Raw genomic sequence first — 25995 nt, 5'->3', positions numbered from 1 at the left:
AGTGAATTTAGTAAAACTAGTGGACCAACAAACGAGTTTTTTTACAAATAATTAGATTTGTTCACGTCATCAATTTTAATTAATAACATTGAAAATTAATCTTTTTTTATATACACAGAAGAACAAGTTCATCGCAGCAAAGGGAGGCGTCTCTAGTCTACTCTCTACGCCCCATGTATGTATGACAAAAGATTCTAGTTTAAACGTCAGACACAAAATGATTAATTAAGAAAGAAAGGATAAATCATTTTCTAGTCTCTAATATCGTATCTAAAAAAGGGTTAATGTTGTTATTGTTAATTTTTATATTTTGAATTGGGTCTAGATCATGTTTTTAGTCAAGTTTAGCAATTACTCATACAATATTTATTATCCAACATGTAAGAATTTTAGATATTTATATTGGTCTGAGACAATAACTATATAAAAAATCCATTATATATTTATGCTTCCTAAAAAATTAAGCCAAGTCAACAACAGCTTAAAGATGATTTAACATGATTTAATTTCTAATTAAGAACATTTTGATAGCGTGTTGGAAGGGTGAAAGGTGTAAAAATTCTCACTTGTTGTAATAAACCTTTATTTTGTATTGTATGGTGAGAAATTAGGGATAATTGATGATAGTTGTACCTCTAGAAAAGGGTGTCAATGAAAAGAATATTGTCATAATCTGTTTTTAACCTTTAATTTTTCTGTGTTTTAAAAAATAATGTATTTGATTCGATTTAATTTTTTAATTTAATTTAATTTAATTTTATCACGATAACAATAAAAAAAAAAGAACAAAAAAAATTCAAGAAGTGAAAAAAAAAGAAAAGAACAAGGTACTAAAAAACAATATTGGGGGTTTTGCAAAAGAAAAAATAAATAAATAAAGAGGAGGATCAAGAAAATTTGGAAGAGATCATACACATTAATTAAGAAAAGAAAATTAATTAGAAATTAGATGAGGCATAATTAATAAGAGAACCAACACCGATATCATTCATGATACAGAGAGGTGCAAGGGACTCCATGCTTCTTGGAATGACCCATTGAGAGCTGCCTAATAGGATAAGTAGGAAACATCATATCTTTGGTCTAATAATTTATAATTTGAATCTTAAGATATCCTTTCCTGCATCATCAATTGAGAATGACTAAAAATATTAAAGTTTTTGTTAGAGAATAATATAAATCATATCCCGGTATCTTACCTAACAGCTTAAGCTATTGGGTTGAGATAGTTCTTTAACATGATATCAGAGTCTTGATGATCAAGCGGTCACGAGTTCGAATCTCAACATCCCTATTTATTTGATAAAAATTAAGCATAAGGTAATGTGAGTCTGTACAAGTTTCAAGCCCAAAGAGTTTTTACTTGAGGGGATGTGTTAGAGAATAATATAAATCATATCCTGGAACCTCACCTAACAGCTTAAGCTATTGAGTTGAGATAATTCTTTGACAGCTTTCAGATTTGTTGTTGTCACTTAACATTAATTTACTCCTTAAGTATATTTAGTTTAAGGTAACCAATTGAATTGAGAAATTAATTGTCACGAATCTTACAACTGGTGATCTAACTCAAATTTCTCACTGTGCTGACAGCTTGGAAGATCATTTTATGGTCTAATTAATGAAATTAACAAAGAAATCCCAATCTGGATGGAATATTTGGCCACCATGCCCGGCCTCCATTAAAAAGGAAATAAAGCCCTCAGGTTGGTGGCAGCGAACATTGACCCACCTGGCAAGTACTCCTAGATTTGAAGTAGATCTAGCCGGCCTTGCTTCGATCGTTACAAATAAAAATAAAAACCTCTGGCAAGAGAATGGATGATGGGTAGATATATAGTGCAATCACTGTTACTGATCTTTACTGATGTTTTGGGCAATTTGATAACAAACCCCACTCCCTCACTCACCAACATTACATTACAGTGATTAGCGTTGATTGTGGCAAGAAATCAGACAAAGGAATAGAAAATAAAGTGATCGAGACAAGACACGAGGAAGAGGAAATCTGTGTCATAGACTCAATTCCTGTTTTTTTTTTTTTAAGTTTAACGTGGGTGTCCGGGTCAGCTTGCGCGCACCTCGACTAATCCCACGGGCCCTGAAGTTAACGACCATGTAAGCCTCCAGTGGTCATCATATGAGCAACCACAGGGCTCGAACCTGAGACCACAGAGGAAGCAAACATTTTGATCTCAAATTTTTAATATTGTGCCACCACCTAGACGGTTAATTCCTCTTCTTTTTTCTTCATTGGAGATAATGCATGTAATGACAAATCAAGCCGACCATGGGTTGAATTTCACATTTTTTAAAGGCACTTTAGTATCGGGAAACTGATGGATCTTTAGTGTCTTGTTTCTTTATTGATTTTCTATCCTTCAATGCCGTTTTTATCGTTGATTGCCGTTGAAGTGGTCTCCTGCTCAGTCAATAATTAACGACCTCCCCTCCCCTCCCCTCCCCTCCCCAACTCATCTCTTCTTCGGATATTTATTTTTTCTCACACATCACGTGTTCACATGCTTAGTATAATCACAATCGCCGTATCTTGCAATGAGTTTTGGTGCATCAGTGCTCATATATATTTTGCAAGTATTAGAAATATTTTTTTATTTTTTTTTATTTTTAAAAATAAAATTCTTCCATACAAAAGATAAAAAAAAATTATAAATGAATTAGAAAAATCTTCAAAATTTAAATACATAACAACAAAATAATCATCATTTAAAAGAGATTCTCTAAAAAAAATAAAAAAGAGTATTAATCTAAATATAATTAAAGAAAATTGAGAAAAAACCATATAAAAAAGCATTACTTTGAAAAAGAATTAGATAACCAATAATGTGAAAAAAAGAGTAAATGTCAGGTTTTGCTGTAGCCCGCTATGCCCTTCTCATGAAGGCCCACACACGGCCTACTAGGGCAGGCTCGCACAACTTGGCCCTTATTTTTTTTATTGCAACTGGGTCATTTCAAAATTTTTTGAAAAAAATCAAACGACGTGTCATCTGATTTGCCCAACCACTATAGTAGTTGAAAAATCAGGACTTAAGTTGTATAGACCTAAAAACCTATTTATCAACCAATTTTTTTTATATCTAAAACACCTTAGAAATCGTGATAGACATATCCATGATCTAAAAAAAATAAAAAAAAACTGTTTTAAAAAACAGAAATCAACGCAAAATAAAAAATTAAACCGAGCTTAGATATGTTTTTTCACAAACATAAATAGTAAAAAACATCTAATATAAACTTTGAAGGTATCTATTCTTTCAATTCTATCATTGACTAAAAAATAAGGAGTAATTAGCTTTAACCCTAAATTAAGATCAAACCTAAAATAAAATCATGTTGACCAAAGTAAATTATAAAAACTGTTTACCCTTTCGTTTTGTGTGTGGGCGAATAGTGTTGGCTACTACAGCTAAACACCCCCACGCGTTTTAGATTATAGGTAATAATTATGTTTTTAAGGCGTTGACTCGTACAGTAAGTAAGAAGTAAGCTTGTGAAGTTTGGAGGGTGGAGATTCACATTCGGTGTGGGCATATTTTCCAGAGACTTATCCTGTAATTTGTATTTTATGTAACTTATCTAAAGGTGGGGCCAGCTACTGTGTTTTTTTTTCCTTTGATTTATTCCGATATTAGGTTGGAAAATATTTGAACGAAAGGTGTGGTAGTGATGTTTCTCTTGCCATCACCGTGGCCTGCTAAATAGGACAATTATGCTGACCTGGCGGGGTGACTAAATGATTTTATTTTAGTTTACGAGCTTGCTTGTGAGCATGGGCAAGTTCTTTTCTGTCAGAATCTACTGCTCAGCAATTTACAGAGTCTAAACCCCACGGGCCACGGGCCAAACTGCCGTGCAGTAGATGTAAACCACCGTGAATCATAGTAGTGGATTTACATTTTTACTCTTAAAAATACTCGTTGAATACAAGGGTATATTTGTATTTTCACAGGTTTATTTATCTTTTTAAAATCGTTGAATTTCACTTAAGGCTGGGGGCATTCTTGATGTGTTTTTTACACAATATAATAACTCTATTGCTTTTAAAATCAATATTCTCTAAGCATCTTTGTAGGAATTAATTTGTCATTTCATAATTTGTTAGCAACAACTATCTGGTCCATGAGAGTAATGTTAATTTTTAATACATAAAAAGTTGGTTTACTTAATTCCTCGAGTCTCTAATTTCATTTACTTATTTGAAGATACTAGCGTTGCTTTAATTTTTTTTTTTAGGTTGAGAAATTTTGTCCCATCTCAAGGTATTTCATTACCATTGATATAGGTTTACTCAAGTTATTTTTTTTTATTTTTTTAAAATTTATTTCTTTTCACTTTTAGCTTTTAAAACCTAGTTCCTTATAATTAAGATTCTTGTTTTGTTTCGTTTTTGGTTCAATGATTTTATCATTATCTCATACATATAATGTGGGTTTTGCATGAAAACCATAATTAATTCAGTTTATCACCGTCTTAATATATATTTTTTAAAATATATCCTGCAATGTATTATCATTTAAGCATTTAAAAATTGTTTCAGCTGCTATAAATTAAAATTTAGACCTTCTAACATTTTTATATTTCTTTCGGGTTGAAAAACAAAAAACTAGTTATCCACTATTACGTATCTTTGTCCTCTCTGAAGAGAACCAGGAATCGATAAGCATAGGTATGCTCTATGTATGCAGACCTTCAACATGAAACTAAGCTATTTTTATTTGACAATACAGAAAGAAAAAGTCTCCTGAAGATCATGTGATCACCATGAGCATGCCCGAGATACCCACTACACTTTTTTAGCCCCAAATGATGACTGAGTCCATAATCCTCCTAGCAGCAAACTTGTAGTCAATGCCCAAAGAAACAGACAGACCACTATTGCACTTTCACATGGGGGCATCGGCTTTATATAATTAGAAGGGACCAGGCGAAGTGATAATTATGGTAACACGTTTTAGTTCCATGCCCAGAACATGAGCTAATTCACTCTCACTAATGCGAGAGAGAAAAATTTTATTAATATATTAATGACATTGTATCTGGCAAAGAAAAACACAGCCTAGATGGGGCAAATGCAGGGAGAGTAATTGCACAAGTAAAGGAAAATAAAGGAACTTGGCGTTGCAAAAAGAAAATAAAAGGAGTTAGATGGGCTCAAGTTCAAGGAGCTGGTACCCCTAGAGATGCCCAAGAGCCAAGAGGTATTCACTTTTCAGCCATTTATCTTTCATTGGGCTAGTTCGTGGGCCTCCAGGAAGAGTCTCACTCTCAAAAACCTATAAAAGCCTAAGCCGGTGGTTTCATTATGTAAGCCCAACTCAAATAGAGACCATGATGTAGATATATTTGTCTTGGAATTGCAAATTTCACATTCACAATCAATTCTATGTTGGAAAGAATGATTGCAATATACATGCAGCTATGTATCTATCAAGCCAATAAGTAAGCCAGGGTGGATTGTTTCCTTGTTCTATGAAAATTGCAATGCATATGGGCCTACATGGATGGTGCTAAGGTTCCTTTCCAATCACTTTCTGAACCTCCAAAACATGGATTGAAAAACGCACATGCCCCTTCGTCTTTATGCCCACAGAGATGAATAAAGCCCTAAACATATCACACAGAATCCTGCAGAATGAGATAATTTCGTTCTCTTTCCAGCATTGGTTAACTGGTTTGAAGAGACACCATTTCACTTCATGTGTGGTATGGCCCCGATCAGCTTAGCCATGATATGTCTACATTAAGATTAAATGTCTGTTGTTTCCGGTCTTATTTGCAACTGAGTTTGTTGGACTTGGAAGCAAGTTATAAAATATTCATGTCGGATAAAGGAAATCAGATCTAAGATATGATATAAAGCAATTCAATTGGCCACCTTTAGACTTGTTGATTAATTTCGGTCACCATTGTTACCATTTCTAGCAAGCAATGGTGGGGGCAGCAAGAGAGAGAGAGAGAGAGAGATGAAGCTGGAGTCCCATATGAGGATCAGCAGAAGGGAAAGGATGAGCACCATATGAAAGGAAAAGGGTCTGTGTGAAGATTCATGCATGGTGGGGCATGAGTGAAGAAAACCATCATTAAAGTGCATTATTAATTATATTAAGATAAACAAGGTTGAGAAACCATGAGGACCACATCTAAGCAAGGATCTAAAGGTAGAGTCTTTCCATCCATGATTAATAACTTAACCAACCATGCTTTTAAAGGCAATGTCCCAAAAAATTTCTCTCTAATGGGCACTTGAAATTCCACATTGGTAGGCCCTGTGCCTCTCCATTGCTCCTCCTTAAAGCTAAGTATAATCATTTCCCCTTTTCAATATCCTCCTAATGAGTCTCTTTTAAAAATGATTTGTATATTACTTTCAAAGTTTTAGCTTGCGATCCATCCAAGCAAAAGTCACATTCTTATCTTCACATCAAATATGGTGGATGATTTGCATCAATCAACAGAATAATATTGCCCTCGCTTTCATTCTCGACAAACTCTCTCTCTACATTTATTTTGATCCATCTACGTATAGTACAGACGATTAAAACACCATACTCGAAGATATATACCACTTTCTTTTTATGTTTCTAACTAATCTGTGAGCTTTATGTCATTAGACAAAGACCTTGTTTATTTAATACGCTGCACTGTAGTGGATTCGAATATTCAGTACTTCAAGTGTATCATGGCATGTGCGTGCGTACGTACGGACAATATATATACACGGTATCGTGGAATAATCGAAGAAGAAAATCACTCGCATTTCTGGAACTATATTTCACAATCAAGCAATCTCAATGATTTATTAGCCCAGCAAAAGGGTGAATTTAAGAGGAACACATATGCTTCTGGAGCCTTGATAATATTTCGGTCATGAATTTGAGTGATTTAATTACCATATCAATTCTGGAAATTATGTTTTTGAAAGAACAAATTCAGTGATATTCACTGAATTTCCAATATACACAAGTGTGTGTGACAGTGATAAAGCGCTCGAAACTCTATAATAAATAAGAATCCTCGTGCACTTGTTGTTTGAGAAAACTTTGCATGAGCTTCGCCAATTGAGCCAAAATTATTATTTAATTGGTTTGAATAGTGATGAACCCTTCTAATAATTATGATCTATGCAACTCTTTTTTTACTGCTAGCTGGTAAATCAAGATCGATTTGGCCCCATTAACAGTGCCCGTCTAATTTATTTGTTTTTCCTCCACGAACCAATTTCTTCATCCAGGACCGATGTATTTGTTTAACGAACAGGCTGCTTGTAGAATTTCATTCTTAAAAGAAAATCATGAATAACTTGCACAAAATTAACTCAATTATACGGTTAATGAGCAAATTAAGTAGATAATAATATCAATTACGATTAAATGTTAAGAAATGTAAAATCTGCTCACGAGCTGAAGTCTCATCAAGGATCGAGTTGTTGTAGATCAACAACCATTTGGATTTAGTGATGTTAACCATGTTACGTATAGACGTTATTCCCACACAATCAGCACATAATTTCTTGATAATTAAGCAAGGGGACAAAATTTAGTCAAACTGCTTTAAGTGTATTAATTAGACTCACTGCATTACGATAAAATCAAGAGTCCTTCTCAATGTCGACTTTCTTTGATCTTGTTATTTAAAATTAAGGAGAAAAGAAAGAAAAAAAGAAAACAGTTTGTAGGCGCGAGGAACTGATCAAATAATGCTATTTTCATAGGAATATGATTTCAATTCATGCGTTACGTGATGCAACCGTCACCAGTATTTATCAAGATGATTGAAGAATTAACATTAGGGATCGATGAGCTCTTTACTAAACTACGAATAAATATAAGTAAGTATTGAGGAAAATCAAAATTAAATGATTTCATTTTCATGAGGTCTCTGGATGTCCCCTAACTAATCAAGAACGGGCCTTGTACGTAGTTATAATGTTTTCTTCTGTTAAAATAATAATGGTATCGAATAATTTTGAGCATTAACGGTTATTGGGCTTTCTAAAAAAGTCTTTATTGAATTATTGATCCTTGGAAATGAAAACTTCTTATTCTTTTTTTATTTGATTTTTTAGTTTTTTTTTTAATTTAAAAATCTGAAGTCTTAAAACATCCAAATTCAACAATAATTGAGTTCAAGATAGGTATAAATGAGCTCCCATTGACAAAACATTTTATTTGGTGATGGTATCGTCATTAATATTGAGTGAAACCTAATAGAGGAGCCCTCAATCATAGATCATGCATGTATGACTATAAAAAAATAATATAAAATGTGTCAATCTGGAGGAAAAAAAAACAAATCATTATTTAAACCACCAATAATTTAAAAAGTGCCTCTACATATTCACCAAATTAATCTATTACTAATCCAATCATTGCATCAGTGAACTTGATTAGCGTGAATATAATAATATTTTAAGGACATATAAGTTTGTTTGGGATTTAAGACAATTAAGATTTAATGCTTAACAATAAGTGTAATATTTGGAAGTAATCATGGAACGAGTAAAGTTTTCCCATTCTATCTAGGTATTGGCAAAACTTTAGGCCTCGCTCTTTAACACTAGTCTTCATGTTTACAAAAAAAAAAAAATTATTGGGCACTCTTGAAATTGTATTTATTTTTTCATATAATCATAGGATTCACCTTTAAATTTATGAATGGCTCCCAACTTTATGTCAAATTAGAGGATAACACAGTTCCCAGTAGTTATCTTGGTGAAGGAAGGCCCAACTTCAAATTAATTAGAAAATTAAGACAATATTCTAGTTCATATTATGAAATATCAAGATTATAAGACCATAAGAGAAGAAAGACAAGGATTTGTGTTGCTAGTTTAACTATAAACAGTCCTTGCTGGATTATATATGGTAAGAAAATATGTATAATTGACAAGATATACGTTGATTGGTGCTACAATATTAATTAATTAATCGATTCGATTTATACTAATTGAGATATTAAAAAATATATATATTCCATAAGTCTCCAGAACAAATACTAAGTATCATTTTGTTTCTCACAACAGTAGAAGCAAGAAGTGAAATTCATGAGTTAAAACTTGTAAGAAGAAGAAAAAAACCAGTACTTGCATTATACCATAAAGTAGAACTCGAAACGACGAATAAATCAATTACTCCTACTTGTGAGTTGTAATCATTAGTTTGCGGCCGTTATTTGTGCCGCATTAATTGGGCAAGTTTTATGTGGGTTTAGCCGCAGACGATCATCAACTTGAAGAGAAAAAACCTACCCCTCTACTTGCAACTTACATATCATCATCATCATCGATCACACTCCTTGAAATTAAAAAATAAAAAATTACAGTGCTCACTTAACGTTTAAATGGTTTCTCCAAAGGTTCATGTATCTCCTGATCATTCCCCTAATGTGTCACACTATAATTGGGGATTAGATGACGGGACAATGCCAAGGGGATATTACAAAATCTTTTCTTGAGAGAGAAAGAAAGAAATAGCTAGGCCTGTGAAACAACCAGCAGTGCTTTTAGGATACGTGAATTTTGGTTACGTAATACAATCTTAAGTCTTAACTCTACGTAGAAAATAGTAAAACACAAACCCCAACCTTGAGAGAATGAGAAATAATAGCTGATGAAATGTCATTTTAGGGTTAGATGAATATCTGGGTCCCTTTGCATGGACCCCATCTTTTTTTCGATCCATGTCGGCTCCCTTTGTGCTCGTGTTACTTTTAAATGGGGAAGAGAGTGGCCAATAGTTCTTGCCTAGCCCCAGAAATAACCTACTGCTCTAACTCTCTAATCAAAGAAACCAAACTCAAAGAAACAAAAGAGGAAGAAAGGATCAATAAGATCAGATATATCATAGTATGGGTCACCATTCTTGCTGCAACCAGCAAAAGGTTAAGAGAGGACTTTGGTCACCTGAAGAAGATGAAAAGCTCATCAGATATATCACTACACATGGCTATGGATGTTGGAGTGAGGTTCCTGAGAAAGCTGGTACTTGCCTCTCTATTCCTCTTTTCAACCACTTGTTTCTTGTCCTTCTTCTTTGTTTAGTTTTCCCCGGTAATTAAGCTCTGTATAATTTCTTGTTTGATATAGGTATAATTAGTGAATAATTTCTCTCTTTTTTGGTTGAATATTTTAGGGCTTCAAAGATGTGGCAAGAGTTGTCGTTTGAGATGGATTAATTACTTGAGGCCTGATATAAGAAGAGGAAGATTTACTCCAGAGGAGGAGAAGTTGATAATTAGCCTTCATGGTGTTGTTGGAAACAGGTTTTTACTATAAACTACATAAAACTGGCATTTGCAATTACAAGTTTAATATATATACACAGAGATTAATAATTTTAAGCTGGGCCTCATAGAATGCACTTGCAATCAAGTATATAAGCTCTTACTTCTTACGGTTTTTCAAAAAAGAATAGGACAAGTGCTCTAAAATAATCTTGAGACTTCCTCTCGCTCTCTCTCTCTCTCTCTTGGGGAGCTTATGGGGGAAATTCATTCTTTATTCTGTTTTTAATGGAAACTTGAAAAGTAAGTTTTGACATGCGTTTCTATATATATATTCAAAAGATAAGCTAGCTAGAAGCCACCACATAATTAATTAATGTTTAAGTAGTTCTATAAACACCTATCAACTGCATTACGGGAGACGTTGAGAAAGCAATGTCAGAAGTTGTAACATAGGTTTTCAGTTGGAAATTAATGTCTGTCTATGCTATGCACAGCACTAACTCAACACCGTAACGTTGTCTTTTCCCCTTCTCTTTCTGTAAGATATTTTATCAAATCATGTTAGTACTTTTGCTACAAATTCCATGCTTCTCTAAATCCAGACAAGTTAGCTAATTGATTAATTGCTTTGTCTGTTGTTTTGTAATCTATGATTAGTCACTAGCTAGTTTTGTGGTAATTAAGTTTTTATATGCATGGTTGATCAATTGTAGATGGGCTCATATTGCAAGTCACTTGCCTGGAAGAACAGACAATGAGATAAAGAACTATTGGAATTCTTGGATTAAAAAGAAGATACGAAAGCCTTCAGCACCTGCAACAATAACCAATGCAACTACTAGTACTGATCATTCAAATATAAATTATACCTCAAACCAACTAGATTTAGGTCATCAAGATTTGACAAGGCCACAAGTTCAAGAAACCCTATTTTCGTCTTCAGCTCCCTTATTTATGTTTGACACCAGTACTGCCTCACTTGATGGAATTGTGGATAGTAGTGTACGTGGGGAGCTTTTTCATGATTCGGCAAGCTTAAACACTGAAACTTGGAATTCAAGCCAGCACCATCATGTTCAAGCAGTGCTGCCCCCCCAAGCAACTTTTAGTATTGGAATGGATACAAATTACTTGCCTCCATTGATTGACAACATGGAGAACATGGTGCCTATTGAGATGCAATCCTGTAGCATGAATGACGAAGGAGAGATATCACTGGAATGCTTACAAAGGCAAGAGTTGAATATTGAATGGGTGGAATCCCAACAATGCTCAAACTTTCTTTTTTGGGATAATGTTGAAGGACCACTTGGTGGAGAAGAAATTGCACCAACTTCATCAAGTATGGGAGCTGCTACACTCTCTTCTTTCCCTTCATCTCTATAAGATATTTATAATGGTGAAAACTGCCTCTCATCTCTCTTCCCTCTTCATCTTTTTATAGAGCTTTCAGAATGGTCCAGGGCTTCAGGCTTTTGAAGACAGCTTGTTGATTTCTTTTCTTTCATTTCTACCCCGCCTTTTAACTCCCACAGGTGAGATTGTGAGAATTGAGGCAATGAAAACAGATAACTGCATAAGGATGCATGTAATCTTGTTTTCTAGGCGTTTTCAGAGGAAAGAATAATGGCAACGCAACAAACCCCAGCAGAGTTTGATCATGATTATGGTGATGTCAACGAGTGATTTTTTTTTTCTTTCACTTTTTCAAGAATTTTGAATAACAGTTCTAATGGACTTCGTGTATATCTTTCTTATGACAAGCTGATACATTGAAAAAAGAAAAAAAAAAAAAGTTAAAGGAGGGCATACCAAATGCTGAAATGTAACTTAAGAAATGATTATGGGATCGATCATTGAATGTTGAGTGTTTGTTTTTTTTAATCTTGACGATACTCTCGAGGTAAGCTATCCAACCAAGATCATGGCGGTCTTTCTAATCCAAGAATTAATTAAGGAGTATAATGGCAGTGAAAAATACCTTCTTCTTTGGTGGCGCCTTAATTCAAAATTAAGATACTGAAAGATATTTAAGGGGAATGGCCTGTAAAAATAATCTGGGATATAATAACTTGTGTTTTAAGGAATTTATGATTAAGGATATCATCTCATCCTGCATCGAGCTGATGGCTTAGGATTCATGAGCTTACAAGGATATCTCTAACGGATCTGCATTAATTAAGCACTAACATCGTGAATATAATTAATTAATTAATTATGTTTTGCTTAATTCATGGTGGTAGATGATCAAGTGACATGTTTTATTCATGAAAACCATTAACTAAATCGATTATACGAATACACCGTTTGATCGGACATCTTTCTACACATACATAGTACGTAAAGGAGCGTAAGTGCTGTTGATGTTTATGAAGCTAATGATGACGTCGCCCTGTTTGTTCTCTGTCAAATGATAACTTTCATTATAACCATGGTTGTCCTGATATAAATTCCTTGTGTTAAAGGGAAAAACGTTATCATTCACCCTCCAACTGTTGCGGCCCTGTTACATATACCAGCTCTATGTCATGTTTTCTGTTGCATATATGGCTCATTAATTTACATGGTAGGAGGTCATGCTTCTCAATCTTCAATGTCTTTTCATCATCACTTTCTCCCATGTTCAGTCTGTTTAATCAGTGTGACAAAATCGCAACATCTCTTAACAGTAATGATTATGTAACAATAATGCAACAACAACATTGATAATCATATCCTAGGGCAGTTTTACTAATGATCATCGTTGGTAGTAGTAATTAAATGCTTAGAGTCATTTCTGCAACTAGCAACCTTTTCTTTTAAGAAAAAAACACTTCTTACTAAATTAAGGCACTTTAATGAAAGCATCTTACCTCTGAACCAGCATCACTAGCCCGATGAGAAATCCTGAGTCTTTTTTGTTGGGGTTTGGCTAGCACGAAGTACCAATTAATTAGACTCTTCATAATTAATTTCTAATTAAGGGTCACTTATTTCAGGAACAGGAGCTCAAGTCATGTTTGATATAACATGATAGATCATGCCAACCTAGTACTAGTACACCTTTAATTTTAAATTTAATGACTATGATTTTATTAGTTTTAATTGAAATATATTATTGTTTTAGATTTTTAATTTCTCTTATTCACTAGCTTCTTTTTCTTTATAGAGTTTGAGTTGGTATGTTGTTTTTTAAGCTCACTTTTTTCATATGAAAGCATAAAGAGTACTCTCATCTCATCCCACCCTTCCCTTAATCCCTATAAGTGTCTTTGTTATACTGGGACCTTTTCCTCTTCCTGAAGCAATTAAATTAACACTATAAACACACACGCCACGTGTAAAATAAAATAAAATAAAATAGGGTCAATTATTAAAAACATTATATAGTTTGAATGCACCAATATTTTTCACACCTACTTTTTATAAATTACACTTTGTATGCTACTTTTATATACTTAATTTAAATTTATATCTTATATTATAATTCTGTTTACTGTCATAGATCATTGTTCTAAAAAACATTAATATTACGTGGCGACTTATTTTATTTTACTGATAAACGACAAAAAGTTCTTGTCTTTTACATATATATTATTCCCGACTATCTTGATTCAGAAAAATAATCGCTGCGACGCTGTACAAGTGCGACAACTAGTACCAAGTGGTTGTCGTTGCACAATAATAGCTAACGACAGTGGTTTTGCTGGTTTTTGGTGACAAAGCTAGTAATATTTGTTGTTTTGAGTTCATTTATGGTTGAAAGATAGTGTTGGTTTTACCACCTACTTCTATGAAACTGTTTGAGGAGATTCACATAAAAATAATAGATCAAGAGAGGAAAAAAAAAAGATACGAAGTTGTGCGATGGAATACCTCATGTTTTTGTCGTGAGTGTTCTAAGTTATATTTTGTGTACTATTATTATTATTATTTTGTAGAAGTAAATAAAAAGTAGTATAATTCTTTTAGGATAATTACAAAACTTTGATGGTAGAAAAACATAGAATGAACCCATTTGCCTGATGATTCTAGCACTTGACTAGCTGTTGTTTCTAATAGATTTGAGAGGAATCATGTTTATGAGTTGTCTATGGCATCTTTTTCTTCTACGAGGAGCGGACATAGTTCATCTAGATTAGGTACACCATCCTCTAGCTCTAGAATTTCAATGAGCATTATGATCAATTAATTGTGGCTATGAGAGATCAGAGCCAAATTAATGATTGAGATGCAGGAGAAAAATGATGAATTGCTTAGCTTTTTTCCATTTAAAAACAAGTGTAAGAGATCAAAATGATGACCATGCAAGCTATGAGTTTTTCTCCAAATCCCCGCACAACTTCGACTATATTTTATGTGATTCAACTGCATTATATATGAGATTTTGTTGCAATTTTAAGAATGTTGAAAACAAAGTTTTTCAATTCTATCAAGTATCTGGTTAGCATCTATTCAATTGAATTTTATGATTTTGTTTTACGAATAAATATAATTTGGTAGTGGTATGAAGCATGAGCATACCTTGTTTCTAGAATTGCACAAACACAAGAAATTATTAACCGATTTAGACATAATTACCTAGAATACCATCTATTCAATTGAACCTTGACTTGTTTGGAAATTAAATTAATTATGAGTCCGAACTGATTTAATTTTAAATTATTGTAGATTCCATGTTCTATATACTTGTTACATTTTCACATGTATATTAAACCTTAAATACTGTCTTATATTTGTCAAAGAATTTAATTCATAACAGCTTGTTTGCTTACAGAATTCAGTCTACCTAAAAAAAGGCCACAATGATGAACAAATTAATGAATCTGTAGCTGATAATATTATTTTTTTCATATATAAAGAAATTACACACTAAAACTTCCTGACCTAATTTAAGGCAGGACATCACTAGTTCCTTCATTCTCATCATAAATGGCCCTTTCTGAATTTTAAAAGTCAGTATAAACAATTTGGCTAGATTTTTTTTAAAAAAATTTGCATCCTTCAAAAAATTAAACAAAAGCTATGAAAAATATTAACTCTAAATTTTTCTGGTCTTCAAAACTTTCTGTCAACAAACTCAATTAAATAGAATATGCTGAAATATTAAACTCTGTTGACATTTTTGAATCGATAAGGAAATTTTACCGTGAAAAGATTATGGAAGAAATCGTTCTTGCTCCAGACAGTGTTTCTGCCTAAAAATCTGGCCAAAAAATAAGAGGTCTGAAAATTGTGTAATTTTGACTTGCTGAGCTCCTCAAGATACAGTGTACTGTCTGCGGTAGATGGTTTCTTACCACTGATGATGCTAATTAACGCATGCAGAACTTGGATTGCAAAGTGTTTACATAGAAGAAAGCAAACTTGCAACTCTAAACAAGAAAAGAAAGAAAAACAGGGAAACCTGAATCCAAAACGCAACAGAACCACACTCCAAAGGGAAACAGAAACTCACTAAAAAGACACCGACATTACTACTGGATCATGCTTTTTCTCTGATGCCAGTGGCTGTTATACTTTAGTCAACTTCTTCCGTCTTGCTCTCCGCTTTTGCTTCTTCCTCCAATATTGCTGGCATTTGTGGGTCATCTCCGCCGGTCTCATCTTCATCACTGCTCAGACCCAACTTCAGCATCCTGTGAATCCTTGCCGAAAATGTGTTAGGATCGTCGAGACTGAACCCAGAAGTCAACAGGGCTGTCTCATAGAGCAAAAGCACCAGGTCCTTTACTGATTTGTCATTCTTATCCGCATCGGCTCTCTTTCTCAGTTCCTCCATGATCGGATTGTCTGGGTTGGTCTCCATAATCTTCTTGCTAGACATGTGTCAAAGCTTGAGCTTTCACGATCCTTTCCATGTTAGCACTCCATCCATATTCACCTGTAACCAAACAGCAAGGAGAGTCCACAAGCCTATCAGATATCACTACTTTCTCCACCCTGTCTCCAAGGATTTCCTTGATTGTCTTGCACAAGTTGTCAAAAGACTGCTGCTTATCTTCTTTCTTCCTTCTCTCCTCCTCGTCATCTTCAACTGTCAGCCCTTCCTTGGTCGCTGACACCAGCTTCTTGCCATCATACTCCTTCAATTGTGACACAACATACTCATCAATGGCATCCACCATGAAAAGAACTTCATACCCTTTCCTCTTGAGCTTCTCAAGGAATGGAGAGTTCTCGACTGCTTTCTTGCTCTCACCAGTGATGTAGTGTATGTATTTCTGTCCTTTCATTCTTGTAACATAGTCCTTCAAACTGGTCACCTCATCACCACTCTTGGTTGAGTAGTGCCTCAGCAAGTCGGCAAGCTTGGTTCCGTTTTGGCTATCTTCATGGATACCCAATTTAATGTTCTTAGAGAAAGCATCATAGAATTTGTTGTAGTCTTCTTTATTCTCAGCTATCTCATTGAACATCTCAATACTCTTCTTCACCAAATTCTTCCTTATCACCTTCATAATCTTGTTCTGCTGCAGCATTTCACGAGAAATGTTGAGTGGCAGATCATCAGAATCCACAACACCCTTTATAATCCTAGATATTCAGGAATGAACTCTTCACAGTTGTCCATAATGAATACCCTCCTAACATAAAGTTTGATGTTGTTCATTTTCTTCCTTGTGTCGAAGAGATCAAATGGAGCTCTTTTGGGAACAAAAAGGAAGAGGATCCTCCCAATCATTGGTGAGGCTCTTGTAGAAGGAGGCATATTCCTCCTTGCTGACTTCCTCAGGCTTGCGCAACCAAATAGGTTTCTGTTTGTTGATAAGTTCCCATTCATGGATCACTTCTTTTATCTTCTTCTTCTTCTTGGAATCGTTTTCTTTGTTCTCATCAACATCCTCCACATCACCTTCCTCTTCTTTTTTGGTCTCCTCATCTCCATCATCACTAACCTCTTTCTCAATAGTCTTCTCAGTCCACATGTAAATCGGGTAGCTAATGAATTCAGAGTGCTTTCTCACAATGTCCTTCAATCTCCTCTCTTCCAATTACTCGAACTGCACTAGGGTGAGAACAAATTGAATTGATATCGTTACAAGGAAAGAAAATGTATAGATTTAAACCACATTTCAACAAGACATGTATTCAACAAAAAAATTTGAGGCTTGAGCTCTCAAGCTATCATGGTTTTAAATACAGAATCCAAGACCAAACACCGAATATAAAGCTTCTAAGACTAAAATCTCATTCTTGTTAACCACTCTGCTATCCTGGATTGAATAAAATCTCAATCTTGTTAACCACTCTGTTATCCAGAATTCTCTTAATCGCAGGATCTAAAATAAGACTACTGCAAGTTGTTCTAATTGTAACCTGATCATCTTAGAGTGACTTTTGTTCCTCTACCCAAAGGCTCTCCAGCTTGAGACTCCCAAACATACTGATCATCATCATTGTGCTTAGTGATCACAATCATCTTGTTAGCAACAAGGAAGGCCGAGTAAAAACCAACTCCGAATTGTCCAATAATGCTCACATCAGCCCCAGCCTGCAATACCTCCATGAATTCCTTTGTTCCGGACCTTGCAATTGTACCCAGATTGTTCACCAAATCTAAGATCACAATTACCGGTTCTATTAAAGCTGACCATACAAAGACAAGTACAGAACAAGTTTCAAATTCAACATTTGTGTAATTTAACATTTACCTGCTTTAGTCATGCCAGCTCCGCTGTCAATAATAGGCAGGGTCTTGTTAACCTTGTCAGGGACAAGCTTGCTCTTATCTGTCAAGCTCTCAAATCTTATCCTGTCCGGTGTCTAGAATTAAAACAACAAATTACTCAAATAATTCATTAATCTCGGAATCCAAAAACCCCATCCTTCCTTTTTCTCCCCTCCTTCTGCTCCCAAGAAAATAGAGAAAACTTAGCATCACAAGGTCTTAATTAATAAAAAATAAAAATAAAAATCCTAACACCCACAAAAAAAGTCTGTTTTCTTGATTCCCGTTAGTCTTTTCTCCAGGAACAACAAAACATGGTTGGAAGAACAACAAAGAAAGGAGAGATTTAGAGTCATTCACTTAAGTCAGAAGCATTGCTAATGAGTTCACGAAGGAAGATTTCCTTGTTGCTATAAAAAAAGTATTGATTATAAGACCGAGAAGTTGATTTATCTCAGCCTGGAACGCAAACAGCTCAGTGTCTTCCATCTTCACTTCTGCCATTTGATGATTCTACAAAACCCAATATATATAAACAAGAAATATACGACTTTGCAGCAAGTAGGTCGCTTTAGTTGGTGATGGAGTAGAGTGGTTTATTGGATTTTGGATGATAATTCTTGAAAGTTAGAGAGGAAACATAAAGCTGTGCTTAATATTTGCATGTCTGTAAGAGAGAAAGGAGTTCTGATGGCTTCAGTTTTGGAATTCATTTTCCCGGGTTTCGATACACCTCTTTCCTTTCCATTGGAAAAACTCACTGTGTTTTGGAATCAGCTGGTTGAAAAGACAAAATTAAGGTTTCGGAGCTTCTTGGCCCAATGATTTATGTCTCAATTTCGGTAAGATGTTGGGTCCAATCAATTGCTGGTGAGCTGAGACTGTGTTTTTTTCTTTTCTGGATCTGCTTTCCAGAATGTTGAATCTCCTTAGAGTTTTAGAAAGTTGTAATGGGCTTAGCTTAAGCACCAATCCATGGTCCAAGGCCATTATAAATTCAAGATCCTCAGCCTGCCCTGAGCAGCTCATAATGCATCAAGCTCACCTTTTTCCTCTCAATCTTATTGCAGTAATTATTCTCCTTTTCCATTTCTCGTTGGGTTTTTACACTTTACAGGCTCTCAAAACTAGGTTCTGCGCAGCAGTCTTTAAATAATGATACTTTTGACTTGAAGATTAGGTAAAAGATAAGCCATTTGTACCCACTACCCAACTATATAAAATTTGTGAAAAATGTAGCTTTAATAAGTGCTAATTCTAAGAAAAAAAAGTAACAGCATATGTAGAAATGCGGTAATTATTATTTTTTAAAATATATTTTATTATAAAATATATTAAAATAATTTTTTTATTTTTTTAAATTTATTTTTAATATCATCACATTAAAACTATTTAAAAACAAAAAAATATTTTAAAACAAAAAATAAAAAAAAATAATTCCTTTTTAATTCTTTTGAAACACAAAAATATTCATGGTATTAGTTTTCCACCCCTCACCCAACATATTCTCCTCTCAATCAATTTCTCTAGCTTATCTTTTTCAAGAGAAAGTCAATAAACAATGTCTTATGGATTCTCGGTGTGTAATAAAATATAAATTTACACTTGTCCCACTCATCCTCTTGTTGATGGGCTCAATAAAACCTTTTTAATAAACTGTCTAAATTTATATTTTGTTAACTTGTAGTGATTTGGATTTGTGCTCGCTTTTTGTTCGTGGGTCGGTTTGTCAGATCAAACTGAATCCAATCAAACTTTATATAGAGAAAAGTAGAGCAATGGGAGAAGATTGGAATCATCTTCTTCGTACTTGCTATCTACTGTCATCCTTTCTCTCTGCAAGAAAACAACGTTCTTCAAACAATATACTATACTGTAGTTTTTTTTCCCAGGTAATTACACCGCCCAAGATTATCAACCAGGAAAGCCCAGTTGAGCTAAATTTATCTGTAGTTTTTTAACAGCTTATGAGATTGACAATTACAAGGGTTGATCTCATATTTCAAATTCTCTTACGCTATCTGCATTATCTGGTGAAGGCAACCCAGCAATGAATGCCCTGCATCCTCTCCAGCAAATTAAAAGGACGATTTTTTTTATTTTTTATTTTTGTGTTTTCGCCATTCCCATTAATTGCTATATCGGCATCAAAATACGGAGGAAATGCTGAGAATCTGGACAAAGATAGGCGAGGCATGTGCATGGAAAAGCAAAGCAATAGAAATTGCTATCATGCTACACCTGCCAAGTAAAAAAGAAACCAGGGCGTGAGGGATTGAGAGGCAAATGCACATAAATCCCATGACCCCGCAACCACCAAATCCATAAAGCAGCGAGTTTATTACTGGTAGATCGATCTGTGGATTTGCTTTGACACTTTCTAGAGCACGCACATGTACAGTTTTCTTAAAGTAATTACTGAAGAGGCTGGTGACCACATATATATGACCAAGACAACGGACCGCCATTGATGAACTCCAATTTGTTAATATATATATATATATATATATATATATACACAAACTTGTCTGATAATGCATTCTACCTGGTCTTCGAAGTACAATTAAGTGTTGTTTTTGCAACCTCAAAAATGTTTTTGGTCAACGAAAGAAGAGCATATAAAATTTGACCATCTTATCCATTTAAGAGAGAGACTATATATACTTCTTGGTCTTGCTTAGAAACTATAACGAAGGTGAAGATAAGGAATTAATGACTTGTCTACAATAATTATTGTACATTATTTTCTTTACGGTAGATAATTTTAAAAAACTGACCAATTAATGGGCAATCGGAATTGCATATTTTTACTCACAGATTTTCTTCACTCCATTGTTAATTCAGCTTCAAATACATGAAATAAAATTATTTATCCACTCAACATGACGCGTACGTCTAATTATTTTACAATGATAAATAAACCAGGATAATATATATTTTAAATAATTTAATTTACAGCTTCATATTGTAGTTTAGTGGTTAATATGTAGGTGTAATGCTGTCGCAAGTTTAAAATTTAGAGGGCATAATATTTTCTTCTAAATGATATATGATCATGTATTGTCTGTTTTTTTTTTTTTTTGATATAAAAAGAAATGGTCCCAAGATCTCTTAAACAGGACTAAAAAAAGAAAGGCTAAAAGCATAGTATAGCCTCTCATAAATAATAAAAAAAAGTGTTAAGATCTTGAAATGAGGTATTAAAATCCATGGACAAGTGGCATGCTATGACTGGCTGCGAGGCGGCTGGGTGTTAAAACGTAGTAAATCAAACCATTCAAAAGTTTCATTTTCTTTCTTTTTTCATAGGAAAAAAAAGTTTGAACGTTGGAAAAGAAAAGGTCAGCTTCATTTCACGGACACTCAAACCTCCCAAGAAAGCTCCCTGCTTTTTATTCAACTAGGCAACAACGAAACTTTCCATTTTTTTTCTTCTTCTACTCTGAAAAAGAAGACCGAACACAAAGGGAAAAGAAGAGATTTTGCGAGAGAGAAGCTTGGCTTTATGGCTGCTATTAATACCACTAAAGAGTCTAGCAGCTCTGGTTCAACATCAGAGGGAGGAGGAGCTGGTCATCACCATGGAAGTAAAATAAAAGGAGTCTTAACTCATGGAGGTCGTTATGTTCAGTATAATGTTTATGGTAACTTGTTTGAGGTTTCTAGCAAGTATGTCCCTCCTATTAGACCTATTGGTCGTGGTGCTTATGGCATTGTCTGGTAAGTGTTTTCTGTTTCTGGGTTTTTGGGATTTTACTCATTCTTTCATGGTGTGATTTGATATATAACCTCCTCCGTTTTGATCTTTCAATTGCGGTTTTTAACCTATATGGGAAATGGGTTATGGAGGGTTTTCAGTTATCTTTTTGTTATTGGGTTCTTTTGGTCGTCACTTCCATGGCTATCGAAGCTTTCTTTAATTGATCAATTGAACTTCTTTTTTATTTCATAAATATGCTTCTTTTATTCAATCTGTGCTTCATGTTGCTGAATTTGAAACTTGGGGTAGATTTGCTGAATTTTTGTTTGTTAATTTATCTCATGCACACAGCTGTTGCTTGTGGGTTATCGATGTTACGTTCTTTAATAGGTTATTTAAGTTTTTTCTCAGGCCGGTATAACTCTTTGTGTTTTCCAGAAGGATCAAGACTTTCCACGGAGGAAAGAGAGGCAAATAGTTCCCAAAAATAAATAGTACCTAATGTATAATTTTGTGCTTTATTAAAGATCTTGAGAGAATCCGTTGCATTTTTCTCATGATAGTTTCAATTTGTTTCTCTGGGATCATGATGAGTTGTCATTATTCACGTTCATACCATGTAGGAGTTGCCAGTTCCATTTATACTTATCGGTGACTATATTGCGTTTTTTCATATCCTTGAGGCATTGTTTCTATATATGTTATATTTTTCGTGGCTGGAACATAAGTCAAGTATACTTTCTTGTTCCTCCACTTCTCAGAAAGATTTCTTCATGTCCTCCATTCATGAGACCAGTATATTGAGTGGTGGGAAGAGTGGTTCTTAACTTCTTATTGTGCATGCTCTTTTCAGTGCTGCTGTGAATTCAGATACGCATGAGGAAGTTGCTATAAAGAAGATTGGTAATGCATTTGACAACAGAATAGATGCTAAAAGGACACTGAGGGAAATTATGCTTCTCCGACACATGGATCATGAAAATGTAAGCATGTAATTTACCTAGGGTTAAATTCATGATACTTGTTGGTCACATATGCCTCATCAATTCTTTCTCTTTTACCTATATTATTGTGTTCACTAGTGGTTCTACATTCATCACTCTTCCATATGCCTCCTTGTGTGTTTAGATTTCCACTTCTTTCTTTTCTGCAGGTTATTGCTATCAGGGACATAACACGGCCACCCAAAAAGGAGGCCTTCAATGATGTCTACATTGTTTATGAATTAATGGACACTGATCTTCATCAGATTATTCGTTCTGATCAAGCACTGAATGATGATCATTGTCAGGTATGGCACCAAGAACAATGTTTAGGCCTTATACCTTGTGACTCTTTTAGTGAAAAACTTGATAGCTTATCTATGTGCTTGCCTGTTGTCTTATTAGATTCTCTGATCACAACTTGGAATCATATAATTCAAATTTTCTTTCAATAAAGATCATAGCAGCAAGAAAGGAAATAAATGGTACCATAATGATTACTAAAACTTGGGGATTTTATCCCTCAAATTATTGCAGTTCGAAGTGCTTGACTTTGTTGCGAAGGAATTTAATGAGAACAATTCCATATTTAGAATCTCAAAGCAGCCATGATAACTTATAATCTGTATAATATAGGCTTCCACTTCCCTTTCTGGAGCTTCTATGCAAAAAGATGAATGAATGCTTGCATTAACAGTATGAAGTGCTTGGCTCTCTTGTGAAGAAAATTAATGTGAACAATTGAAAATTTAGAATCTTAAAGCAGCATAACTCATAATCTGTATAAATTTAGGCTTCCATTTCTCTTTCTAGCGCTTCTTTGCAAAAGGTAAATGAATGCTTGCATTGACTAACTGATGTACATAAACCAGTTTCTTTTGTTTCTTCCTGTTGCTTAGTGTATGCAATGATAAAATAGCTAATGAACTCAAATAACAACGTTATTGACTCTTCAGTCCAGAGTAACTAACAAGAATGCCAGCTTAAATAGATGTTGTCGGTAAAAGTACTCTAAAGTTTAGAGAAAGTAAAGCACATTCATAATGTCCACTTTTACTGTGACAATACGATATTTGAACAGTCATTTGTCAAAATGTTGAACTTGTGTACTGGGACATTACCCATGTCAAAATCTGGAATTTTTATGTTGTAAAATTTGAGTTAATATGTCATGACTTGCTTGAATAAAATTGACTCTGACAATTCATAATGTCCACTTTTACTGTGACAATACGATATTTGAACAGTCATTTGTCAAAATGTTGAACTTGTGTACTGGGACATTACCCATGTCAAAATCTGGAATTTTTATGTTTTAAAATTTGAGTTAATATGTCATGACTTGCTTGAATAAAATTGACTTTGACATTGCATATGGGATTAATAGATTCTCAATGAACCTTTTGCAGTACTTCTTGTATCAGTTATTGCGAGGATTGAAATATGTACACTCAGCCAATGTTCTGCATCGTGATCTTAAGCCCAGCAATTTGCTTCTCAATTCAAATTGTGACCTTAAAATTGGAGACTTTGGGTTGGCAAGGACAACATCTGAAACAGATTTCATGACTGAGTATGTGGTCACTCGTTGGTACAGAGCACCGGAGTTGCTCCTTAATTGCTCAGAGTACACTGCTGCAATTGACATTTGGTCTGTTGGTTGCATACTTGGTGAGATTATGACCAGAGAACCTTTATTTCCAGGGAAAGATTATGTTCATCAGCTGAGGCTTATTACAGAGGTATGCCTTTTGGGCCTCATGTGTAGTTAATTTTTGCTGCATCTTCCTTTACACCTTTTATGCACTCTATGATATAGGATCCGTGGTTCAGTCATACTATATGGAAGGCCAGTCTGGTTTAGTACCCCCCTCAGCCCCTGCCACCTCCTCACTCCTCTATATTTCCTTCCAAGAAATCCTGCTTTGAGTATAGCTTGCCATAATGGTTTTGTTAAGTGACCTTCATACCACTAGTGAACATGAGGCTAGCAATTTATATATACTAGTTGATGTTTACTCTCTTGTTAGATTGATTAGTAATGGATGTGTCGATTTAGACATGAAAATCACCATCAGTGTTCTATATGCGTGGTGGCTTGCAAATAGTCACACATCTCAAGATATTTGATTGCATCGCCTGTAAGATATTTGATTGCATTGTCTGTAAAGAAAACAGATGATTGGTTTTTGACATGGTGTTAGAGACATCATGACATGCACTGATGATGCTAGCCTGTGGTGCTGCTAAATTCTTATTCCAGAAAAGAACAGCACATATCTCTTGATTGTTTTAATTGTGACAAAACTGAGGAAGAGAACTTGTTTATTTATTTAGTGTTCACTAACAACCATCAATTCATTCCTTTTATTTTTGTTTAAAGTTGATAGGTTCACCCGATGATGCTAGCCTTGGCTTTCTGCGAAGTAATAATGCCCGAAGATATGTTAGACAGCTTCCACAATACAAAAGGCAAAATTTCTCTGCTAGGTTTCCCAATATGTCTCCAGGAGCTGTTGATCTACTGGAGAAAATGCTTGTGTTTGATCCCAATAACCGCATCACTGGTATAAAGACAGAGTTCAAATTTTACTTGAGACATTTTTAAGCAGTGGCTTGTAGTTCGAGCCCTTTTTGTTTTTTCCTTCACTCTTAGATGGTCACGCTTCTTCATGTGTTTGCAGTCGATGAGGCTCTTTGTCACTCATACTTGTCATCTCTCCATGACATCAATGATGAGCCTGTCTGCCCCAGGCCTTTTCATTTTGATTTTGAGCACCCATCATGTACTGAAGAGCACATCAAAGAGCTCATCTGGAGGGAATCAGTGAAGTTCAATCCGGATCTACCCTGTTAGGAGAAAAGGATTATGCTGCAGAAAGATGTTGGGAAATGGAATAGCTTCTTCTTCGGAATGTCCTCCATTCATCATTTTCTCGAGAATACGAACACCACATTCTTAGAACCTAAAAGCTGAACTTATTTAATGATCACGAAGTTAGCATAACTTCTGACACATTTGGGTGCTTATATAAAATGTTAATGCCTGAAGTGCGTTGTAAAAAGTAGAGTTGATTATCGTGAGTACTAGAATTTGGGAATTTGATCTAAGGAGCAAAGCAAGGATCATGTGTTGTATGATCATATGATGGATCCAGTATCTATTTTTTCCCCTTTATGATTCTCCAATAAAATTGAGATGTTAATAAAAAGTGTTTGTTTTTCATTTTTGCCGTGTTTTGTAAACCATGCTGATGTTTGCTGGTTTCTTGGTGAACTTGGGTGTTGAAAACTTGCTGCAGAGCAAGCTGGTGTTGAGTGCTTAAATTTTGTAGATGTGCTTTTCTCCTAGGACTGGTACTTTGTTCTTTTTCAGTGAATGGTTTAACAAGACATCTAAAGGAAAATAAAAA

At 34.6% G+C, this 25995-nt stretch overlaps 2 protein-coding genes and 1 pseudogene across 3 annotated transcripts; 2 read left to right on the top strand and 1 right to left on the bottom strand.

Moving 5' to 3' along the window:
• The first annotated feature begins 9746 nt into the window (after positions 1 to 9746).
• Positions 9747 to 12132, top strand: LOC7497802 (transcription factor MYB46). 2 transcript variants are annotated; one of them, XM_006385714.3, is made up of 4 exons: positions 9747 to 10003; positions 10155 to 10284; positions 10962 to 11590; positions 11693 to 12132. In XM_006385714.3, the coding sequence occupies exons 1-4, from the start codon at positions 9871 to 9873 to the stop codon at positions 11725 to 11727; spliced, it is 927 nt and encodes a 308-aa protein (XP_006385776.1). In that variant the 5' UTR covers positions 9747 to 9870; the 3' UTR covers positions 11728 to 12132. The 2 variants fall into 2 exon arrangements, with proteins under 2 accessions (XP_006385776.1, XP_002304517.1); XM_002304481.3 differs by having other exon boundaries at positions 10962 to 12132.
• Positions 12133 to 15448: 3316 nt separating this feature from the next.
• Positions 15449 to 18945, bottom strand: LOC18097046 (heat shock protein 83-like; annotated as a pseudogene).
• Positions 18946 to 21200: 2255 nt separating this feature from the next.
• LOC7497801 (mitogen-activated protein kinase homolog MMK2) lies at positions 21201 to 25808 on the top strand. Its single transcript, XM_052451428.1, has 6 exons — positions 21201 to 21619; positions 22453 to 22582; positions 22753 to 22890; positions 23992 to 24324; positions 24966 to 25149; positions 25267 to 25808. Exons 1-6 carry the CDS (start codon positions 21405 to 21407, stop codon positions 25437 to 25439), a joined length of 1173 nt encoding a protein of 390 aa, XP_052307388.1. The 5' UTR covers positions 21201 to 21404; the 3' UTR covers positions 25440 to 25808.
• The last annotated feature ends 187 nt before the right edge of the window (positions 25809 to 25995 follow it).

This window comes from Populus trichocarpa, chromosome 3, assembly GCF_000002775.5.
Source record: "Populus trichocarpa isolate Nisqually-1 chromosome 3, P.trichocarpa_v4.1, whole genome shotgun sequence".
Classification (NCBI taxonomy): Eukaryota; Viridiplantae; Streptophyta; class Magnoliopsida; order Malpighiales; family Salicaceae; genus Populus; species Populus trichocarpa.
This window is presented reverse-complemented; position numbering and strand designations above follow the sequence as displayed.